Source organism: Sapajus apella, unplaced genomic scaffold (assembly GCF_009761245.1).
Source record: "Sapajus apella isolate SASKATOON/1434 unplaced genomic scaffold, GSC_monkey_1.0 scaffold143, whole genome shotgun sequence".
NCBI lineage: Eukaryota > Metazoa > Chordata > Mammalia > Primates > Cebidae > Sapajus > Sapajus apella.
Genome location: NW_022437083.1, coordinates 2,924,048 through 2,934,161, shown reverse-complemented (window position 1 = coordinate 2,934,161; position 10,114 = coordinate 2,924,048). Strand labels below are relative to the sequence as shown.

General features: G+C 46.1%; 1 protein-coding gene across 1 annotated transcript in view; it reads left to right on the top strand.

Annotated features, from left to right (window-relative positions):
- The window catches only part of IQCG (IQ motif containing G), a 41,279-nt gene that overhangs the window by 22,018 nt on the left and 9,147 nt on the right, over nt 1-10,114 (top strand). Inside the window, exons 5-6 of the mRNA XM_032264235.1 lie at nt 4,468-4,591; nt 9,299-9,460. Of these exons, the coding sequence (XP_032120126.1) occupies nt 4,468-4,591; nt 9,299-9,460 (286 nt within the window). The remainder of the gene's footprint in view (nt 1-4,467; nt 4,592-9,298; nt 9,461-10,114) is intronic.

Sequence of the window (10,114 nt, the reverse complement as noted above, 5' to 3'; positions counted from 1 at the left end):
GGGGTTTCACCATGTTGACCAGGATGGTCTCGATCTCTTGACCTCGTGATCCACCCGCCTCGGCCTCCCAAAGTGTTGGGATTACAGGCTTGAGCCACCACGCCCGGCCTCCATTTTGTTTTGTTTTTTTTGAGACAGTCTTGCTGTCACCCAAGTTGGAGTACAGTGGCATGATCTCAGTTCACTGCAACCCCTGCCTCCCAGGTTCAAGAGATTCTCCTGCCTCAGCCTCCCAAGTAGGTGGAACTGCAGGCGCCCGCCACTGCACCTGGCTAATTTTTGTATTTTTAATAGAGATGGGTTTTCGCCATGTTGGCCAGGCTGGTCTTGAACTCCTGGCCTCAAGTGGTCCACCCACCTCAGCCTCCCAAAGTGCTGGGATGACAGGCATGAGCCACCGCGCCCAGCCTGAAACTCCCTTTAGATGTTTATCCAGTAATGACTGATCCTGCATTTTTCTCGTACTTGTTTGCCCATTTACCATCTGCATTGTTTTTATTCTGTTCTTAGAGAGATTTCCTTAACTTTGTCTTCCAACTCTTTCTTTCTTCTTCTTATTTTTCTAAGACTGGGACTTGCTCTGCTGCCCAGGCTGAAGTGCAGCCTCAACCTCCCAGGCTCAAGTGATCCTCCTGCCTCAGCCTCCCAAGTAGCTAGAGCCACAGATGTGTGTCACCATGCCTGGCTAATTTTTTTATTTTTTAAAGTCAGAGTCTCACCAAGTTGGTCAGGCTGGTCTCAAACTCTTGGCCTCAAGTAATCCACCCATCTCAGCCTCCCAAAATGCTGGGATTACAGGTGGGAGCCACTACGCCCAGCCTCCTGTTTTTGTTTTCTTTTAATTTAAATTTAACTTTTTTAGAGATAAGGTTTTACTGTGTCACCCAGGCTGGAGTGCAGTGGCAGGATCATAGCCCACTGTAGCCTTGAACTCCTGAGCGCAAGCTATCCTCTGCCTCAGCCTCCTGAGTATCCAGATGACATGTGCCACCATGCCTGCTAATTTTTTTTTTTTTTTTTTTAGAGATGCGATCTCACTATGTTGCCTAGGCTACTCCCCAACTCCTGGCCTCAAGCGATCCTCCCACCTTGGCCTCCCAAAGTGTTTGGATTATAGGTGTGAGCCACCGCACCTGGCTCTAGTCTCTGTTTTTAATGTTGGGGGAATTATTTCAGTGTTTGGTCATCTTTGGCCGTTCGTTTGTATTTACAAGTGAAATGCTAAGAAGCCGACAGAGGCACTGCTTTGTGCATGTGGACAGTGCTTCACTGTAGCATGGCTGGGCAGAAGAAAAAGTAGATCTTTTCCCTTGGTATAGTCAGCAGTCTCGAAGAATCTGCCAGTCTTCGCTGGGATGGGTGAGGGGCAGTGAACAAGTCACGGTTATTGTCTGTGGTTATTCTCCATGGTTATTCACTGACTGACTAACCCTCTGTTGAGAGCTAGCAAGGGAAAGGTTGGGGAAACTCAACCATCCAGTAAGCGTAATGTTTTTCGATCCCCTGTTTTTAGCACGGCCCTTCATCTCCACCTCCAGCTGTGTCTGGTTCTGTCTCCAAGTCCAAACCTTGGTTCAACTATTCCAGGAAACCTAGCCGGAACTAACAATACACCCGTGATATCCCAAGATGAGGAAAGGCAGCTGCCTGACCACAAGGGCTGGGGAAGGGAATCAAAAGGTCATAATGCCCCTTTGCCAGACGTTCAGTCACTTCACTCAGATTTAGCCCTGTAGCTGGGTGCAGTGGCTCACACCTGCCAGCGCTTTGGGAGGCTAAGGCAGGTGGATCACGAAGTCAGGAGTTCGAGACCAGCCTGGCCAACATGGCAAAACCCCATCTCTGCCAAAAATACAAAAAAATTAGCCGGGTGTGGTGGCAGTCACCTGTAATCCTAGCTACTCGGGAGGCTGAGGCAGGAGAATCACTGGAACCCAGGAGGTGGAGGGTTGCAATGAGCCGAGATTGCACCACTGCACTCCAGCAGCCTGGGCAACAGAGGGAGGCTCTGTCTAACAAAACAAAACAAAAACAAAGATGTGTGGTGCCTTCATGCCCTGGGCTCTTCTGGGGGTCTCTAGCTTTACTCAGTCTTCTTCCTGCTTCTCATTCTGTACACATTTAGATCTCATTTTTCTCGTTTGCTTTATGTCTTCTTTAATTTTGCTGATGTGTGTCAACTGCATTGCTTCTTCTCCCAATCTATTTGTCTTTTTTTTTTTTTAAAGACAGGGTTTCACCATGTTGGTCAGGCTGGTCTTCGACTCCCAACCTCAGGTGATCCACCCTCCTTTGCCTCCAAAGTGCTTGGATTACAGGCGTGAGCCACCACATCCGGCCAATCTCTTTGTCTTTATAAGTTTGTACCTTTTATTATTTCTTGCCTGTTATTTTAGTATTGTTTCAAGAGGGAACAGAGAGCTGGGCGTGGTGGCTCATGCATGTGATCCCAGCACTTTGGGAGGCTGAGGTGGGTGGATCATTGGAGGTCAGGAGTTCGAGACAGCCTGGCCAACATGCTGACATCCTTCCTCTACTAAAAATACAAAAATTACCTGGGCGTGGTGGTGTGTACCTGTAGTTCCCAGCTACTCAGGAAGCTGAGGCAGGAGAATTGCTTGAACTTGGGAGGTGGAGGTTGCAGTGAGTCGAGATCACACCACTGGACTCCAGCCTAGGGAACAGAGTGAGACTCTGTCTCAGAATAAATAAACAAAAAATAAATAAAAATAAAAATAAAAATTCTTGAGTAAAAATCTTTACCTATCTGCAGTTTAGTAAGAAGTCGTTTTTTGTTGTTTTGGTTTATCCTGGTATTGTTTTGCTATTTTTTGTTTGTTTTAAACCTAAATAATGGTATTGCTGGAAAGAAGCAGAAGGCTGTTTCTCAGAGCACACTGAGAAACAGTAATATAGTTAAGTTCTCAGGCTCTGGTGTCAGACTGTACTGAGTTTGAACCCGTTTCTGCCATTTACTGTTTGTGTGACCATGGCAAGAATGTAAGTCCAGGTCTTCTGAGAAATAGATGCCAAGATGGAATTATTCATGCAAAGACTGTATCAGGGGAAATGTCTGTGTGAGAAGGAATGCCAAGGGAACCAGTGCAAGACTGACCCCAAGAGAAGGAGAGGGGTGGATGCCACTGCTATGTTTGGCAAGGTCTTCAGGGGTACTTGAACTAAAGTCAACCATCAGAGAAGTCCTGGCTCCCCAGGAAAGGCTTGCTCCAAACTATTCCTGCCATACTTAATCACCGGATGGGAGCAGTCTGGGAAGTATGGTCCTGGAACACACACAGCGAAGGATTTCAGAGCCTAGAAGCTGTGACCCTTGCTTATTTATGTCCTTATTTCAAGGACACAGTGGATTTGTGAGCTTTTGTGGTCATTCGGACCCAACCTCCATCCCTGTAGTTGGGAGACGGGCGAGGCACACTCTCATATCCAGTATATCAAGTTACCTTAGCTCTCGCTGTAAAGCAGGGATATGATAGACGACCTCATACGGCTACTGCGAGGGGAAGAATATGCAATGGAAGTGCCCAAGGTAGACAGGATTCTTCTTTCTCCTCTTGCTGTCCTTCTCTTCTTCACTTTTTCTCAGGGGCGGCTATTTTAGGTTCAACACTGATACACCAGAAAATCTTCCTCCAAATTAATAAAACAAATCTGTCTTTTAAAAAGTGTTATTGGGCCGGGAGCGGTGGCTCAAGCCTGTAATCCCAGCACTTTGGGAGGCAGAGGCGGGTGGATCACGAGGTCAAGAGATCGAGACCATCCTGGTCAACACGGTGAAACCCCGTCTCTACTAAAACTACAAAAAAATTAGCTGGGCATGGTGGTGTGTGCCTGTAATCCCAGTTACTCAGGAGGCTGAGGCAGGAGAATTGCCTGAACCCAGGAGGCGGAGGTTGCGGTGAGCCGAGATCGCGCCATTGCACTCCAGCCTGGGTAACAAGAGCGAAACTCCATCTCAAAAAAAAATAAAAAAAATAAAAAGTGTTATTGCAAATGTGTTACATGGACCAGCACCATTAGCATCCCTGGGAACTCGACAGGAGACACATTTCAGGCTCCCCTCCCAGACCTGCTAAATCAGAGTCTCTGGGAGTAGAGGCCAGGAATTTGGTTTCTGTTTGTTTGTTTTTTTCAGACGGAGTTTTGCTCTTGTTGCCCAGGCTGGAGTGCAGTGGCATGATCTCAGCTCACTGCAACTGCCGCCTCTTGGGTTCAAGTGATTCTCCTGCCTCAGCCTCCCAAGTAGCTTGGACTACAGGCATGTGCCACCACACCCAGCTAATTTTTGTATTTTTAGTAGAGATGGGGTTTCACTATGTTGGCCAGGCTGGTCTCGAACTCCTGGCCTCCGGTGACCCACCCGCCTTGGCCTCCCAAAGTGCTGGGATGACAGGCATGAGGAATTTGGTTTTTTGTGTGCCGGGTGACCCTCGTGCACTCTAAGGTTTGAGAAGCTCTGCTCCGAACACAAATCATTCTCATTTCTTCTAGGGAGGAAAAAGGAAGAAAACAGATAAAATCCCTTCAAAAACAGCTAATTAATGTCAAAAAAGAATGGCAATTTGAAGTACAGGTAAGAATTACCTGCGTAACACCAAAAGTGACTGAGCTAACATAGCTATTAAATATATGGACGCTATCTTTCTCAAGCAGAGAAGAGTTACGCGTAAAAGACATTGTTTCTTCTGGCGTTCCTTTACTGTTGAAAATATAGCCAGGTACAGTGGCTCACACCTGTAGTCCCAGCACTGTAGGAGGCCGAGGTGGGTGGATCACCTGAGGTCAGGAGTTTGAGACCAGCCTTGCCAACATGGTGAAACTCCATCTCTACGAAAAATATAAAAATTAGCCGTGTGTGGTCGTGCGTGCCTGTAATCCCCGCTGCCTGGGAGGCTGAGGCAGGAGAATCGCTTGAACCCTGGGAGGTTGCAGTGAGCTGAGATACTGCCATTGCCCTCTAGCCTGGGTGACAGAGTGAGATTCTGTCTCAAAAAAAGGAAAACAAAAAATAAAATATAAAGAGAGCAACCAGAGAGCCGGCCTGGGTTGTACAGGTATGTCTCAAGTACAGAGCCCTGTGAGACCCCCACCCCTGGGGCTCTTAGTTCTCATCCTCATATCCTACCCCACAAACACCACCCACTCCTCCCCCACAGGGGACCTAGTCTCAGGCAGCCTCTTGTATTCTTAAATCCCAGGCGCAAAATTATATTCCTAGAGAAGACACTAAGCACATTATAAACCTTCTTATAAGTGGCAGTTAGGCTTAATCATGGTATTTGTATTCTATTTCTTGGACAAAGTGGATTTGTGAGCTTTTGTGGTCACTAGGACCCAACCTCATATCTAGATTACTTTTACAAGAAAATACATCCCAAGTTTCAAGGAATTGACTTGCAAAACAAGTTGGGGCTACAATCTAAGCAGTTAGAAACAAGCTGTATTAGGATAACTGACAGCTTTTCTTATGAGCAGTCTAGAAAGTTACAGAGGATGGCCGGGCACAGTGGCTCACGTCTGTAATCCCAGCACTTTGGGAGACTGAGGCAGGCAGATCACCTGAGGTCAGGAGTTCCAGACCAGCCTGGCCAACATGGTGAAACTCCGTCTCTACTAAAAACAAAACAAAACAAAACAGAAAAATTAGCCAAGCGTGGTGGCACATGCTTATAATCCCAGCTACTCAGGAGGCTGAGGCAAGAGAATCGCTTGAACCCAGGAGGCGGAGGTTGCAGTGAGCTGAGATCACACCACTGCACTCCAGCCTGGGCAATTCAGCAAGACTCCATCTCAAAAAAAAAAAAGGAGGTGGGGAGAAATGGGGAAGACAGGGGAGAAGGGAAGTGCGTATAGAAAGAATGGAAGGAAAACAGTGAGCCAAAACTAGATCTCTCTTAAAATTCATTTAATCAACATTTATTGAGCCTATAAATTGTGCCAGGCACTGGGCAAGATTTTACAGATGACAAAATAGGCTTAGTGAGGTTAAGTAATTTGCCTGCAATCCTGCAACTTGTAAGAGAATACGAAATACTAAGACATGCTATCAAAGGGCTTACAGCATATTCTGTGCCAGAAATACCCAATCTCTTTGGGATGATTCTGATCTAGCTGGAGCAACTCTCATACAATCAGAATGATTCTGTAGAGTTATACCAAGAAGTTAGTTGACAAAATAACTTGAAGAATTCCATTCTGATTCATCTTAGGGACCTAATGATTCTTTTTTCTTTTTTTTTTTGAGACAGGGTCTCACTCTATTGCCCAGCCTAAAGTGCAATGGCGTGAACATGTCTCACTGCAGCCTCAGCCTCTGGGGCTCAAGGGATTCTACCACTTCAATCTCCCTAGTAGCTGGGATTACAGGTGCATGCCACCAGGCCTAGAGAGTTTTTAAATTTTTTTGCAAGGACAGGTTTCGCCATGTTGCCCAGGCCGGTCTTGAACTTCTGGGTTCAAGTGATCCTTCTGCCTGGATTTCGCAAAGTTTTGGGATTATAGGTGTGAGCCGCCCCACTGGGCTGGGACCTAATGACACTTTAAGTCAAGCTTACCCAACCTGCAACCCACAGGCCGCATGTGGCCCAGGATGGCTTTGATTGGGGCCCAACACAAATTCATAAACTTTGTTAAAACATTAGGAGAGATTGTGTGTGTGTGATTTTTTTTTTTTTTTTTTAGCTCATCAGCTATTGTTGGTGTATTTTATGTGTGGCCCAATGCAATTCTTCTTATTCCAGTGTGGACACCCCTGCCTGTGTCTGCTTTCCTTAATAGAGGATTTTTCCAATTACCGCTTTGTTTTTCCTTCCAGTAGTTACGTAGAATTAATTCCCTAGCTACTTGGGAGGCTGAAGACAGGAGATTGCTTGAGTTTAGGAGTTCAAGATTACAGTGAGCTGCGATGGTGACACTGTACTACAGCCTGGGGGACAGAATAAGACCCCATCTCAAGAAAAGAAAAATGAGGCTGGGTGCAGCATTGGCTCCTGCCTGTAATACTGGCACTTTGGGAGGCTGAGATGGGAGGATCATTTGAGCCCAGGGTTTTGAGGCCAGCCTGGGCAACATAGTGAAACTGTTTCTACAATGATGATAATGATAACAATAATAATAATCATAAACCTCTGTAGGCTGCGGCAGGAGGATTTCTTGAGCCTGAGAGGTCAAAGTTGCAGTGAGCCATGATCATGCTACTGTACTTCAGCCTGAGTGACAGAACAAGACCCTGTCTCCAAAAAAAACAAAAAAGCTGGGTGCAGTGGCTAATGTCTGTAATCTCAGCAATTCAGGAGGCCAAGGTGGGAGGATCCCTTGAAGCCAAGAGTTTGAGACCAGCCTGGGCAACACAGAGAGACCCCCATCTCTAAAAATGTTAAAAAGTTAGCCGGGCATGATGGCATACATCTGTAGTACTAGCTACTTGGGAGGATCAGGTGAGCCCAGAAATTGAAGGTTAGTGAGCTGTGATCAAGCCACTGGACTCCAGTCTGGGTGGCAGAGGGAGATCCTGTCCCTAAAAAAATTTTTTTTTTAATAAAAAAGAAGTAATTCTACCCAACTTACACGGTAAGATGAAAGGTGGTTGGAGGCCAGGCGCGGTGGCTCACGCCTATATTCCCAGCACGTAGGGAGGCCGAGGCAGGTGGATCACCTGAGGTCGGGAGCTTAAGACCAGCCTGACCAACATGGAGAAGCCCCATCTCTACTAAAAATACAAAATTAGCCAGGCATGGTGGCACATGCCTGTAATCCCAGCTACTCAGGAAGCTGAGGCAGGAGAATCGCTTGAAGCCGGGAGGCGGAGGTTGTGGTGAGCTGAGATTGCGCCACTGCACTCCAGCCTGGGCAACAAGAGCACAAAGGAATATAAAAAAAAGAAAAGAAAAGGCAGTTGGCATTTAAAGGAGGGCGAGTCTCTGATTGAAGCCATGCACTTTTGTTGCTAGTTGTGTGTCTGATTGCTACGCTGTCAGGTAACTGACCACCTCTGTGGAGTTACTCTGTTTCTTCTCAAACAGTTCTTTCAAACAAACGTTACCTCCCTGACTAAAACCTTTCCAAGGGTTCCCATGACAGTCGGAATGAATCCCGAATCTCTCAGTCAGGCCTCTGAGGTCCTACGTGGTGCCCTTACCAACCTCCAACCCCCTTGTCCTCCCTTCAGTCCTCACTAGGCTAGAGACTCCAGAGCTTTCTTTCCGTCCCTGGAATGTATCCAGGTCTTGACTGCTTCAGGATTTGGGGATACACGTTTTCTTAACAATTCCCTTAACCCTATTTTTCTTTCTTTCTTCTCTTTTTTCTTTCCCCTCCCTCCCTCCCTTCTCTCTCCTCTCTCTCTTTCTTTCTTGAGACAGAATTTCGCTCTTGTTGCCCAGGCTGGAGTGCAGTGGCGCGATCTCTGCTCACTGCAACCTCTGTCTCCTGGGTTCATGTAATTCTCCTGCCTCAGTCTCCCACGCACCACCCCCCCCCCAGCTAATGTTTGTATTTTTGGTAGAGATGGGGTTTCACCATGTTGACCAGGATGGTCTCAATCTCTTGACCTCGTGATCCACCCGCCTCGGCCTCCCAAAGTGCTGGGATTACAGGTGTGAGCCACCGCGCCTGGCCATTTTGCACAATTTTTAAAAGTTCACACATATTTGTTTGTTTCTTTTTAGCCATCTCTCTTCTATGAGATCATAAGCTCTACAGGAGCAGGGAATGTGTCTATTTAGACCTCCGTTATTTTCTTAGCACCTAGCTCGATGCCTGGTGCTGAATAAATATTTTTCTTAATGAATATTGAGTCCTCACAATTGCCAAGCACTTGGTGACCCGCAAAAAGAGTTTTCACACGTATTCTGAATGAAACGTAATAATCACTCTCTGAGATATTTCAGGCAGGGTAGATTTTTTTGTTTGTTTTATAGAAGGTAAAAAAGTTGGAGACTTTGGCTTGGCCAAGTTCACATAGCTGGAGGCTTGGGTGGGAAGTCAGCTCTTTTGATCATTTTGACCAGTGATCTTTCTCCCACAGTAAGAAATCTGTGTGGGGAATACGGAGTACACCAGTAATGTGCCTGGGAACTAATCTCACAGCCCTGATTCTTAGAACTGCTGTGTTCTCTTTCATCTATACTCTTCATGATTGTTGGCTAAAATTCCCATTGTGTGAAAAATAGTTCCAGTTCCTTGTTGATTTCTATGTACAAAGAGGAACCTGAAGCTGCTGACTGAACCGAATGGAGGTAGAATGTATTTTCAGTTTAGAAACCTGGTCTTTCCACTACAGAGTCAGAATGAATATATTGCTAACCTCAAGGACCAACTGCAAGAGATGAAAGCAAAAACCAATTTGGAGAATCGCTACATGAAAATCAATACTGAGCTGCAGATTGCCCAGACCCAGAAAAAGTGTAACAGAACAGAGGAACTCTTGCTGGAAGAGATCGAGGTAATCCCTGGGACATTAGGAAAGAACCCGGAGATGGCATTTGAGCTCTCACTGCTGATACTGTCTCAGCTAACGAAGGAGGGAGAGGAAGATTTCCCTCCATCTCTCCAACAGCCCCTGCACTTGAGGTTGAAAATAAAAGCCTGAATGAGGATATGCATATTCCATTTCCAATTACTCTGAAAATTGGCTGTACTTTCTCCCCTTATCAAACCACTCACCATTTCTCTAATTATAGGGAGAGGGCAAAACAAGATACTTAGTTATGGCAGGATTTTGCTGCTGTTTATTTCATCTAACTAGTACCTTTCACTCTCAACATCAAAGAGCTGAAGTTCATTCAAACCTAAATTTACAGAGATGAGAAGTCACAGTGAAAAACATCAAAATATCAGGAGGAAGAAAAGGTAGATCTTGAGGGGAAAGCTAAATGACCACACACACGCACGCATGCACACACACGCACGCATGCACACACACGCGCGCACACACACATGCACGCAAAGCCAGACACTAGTCCCAGCTAACTGGAGGTGAGGCAGTGAGACAGGAGGATCCTTGAACCCAGGATTTTGAAGTCAGCCTGGGCAACACAGGAAGACTCCTTTCTCAAAAAAGAAAAAAAAAAAAAAAAAAAAAAAAAAAAAAAAAAAA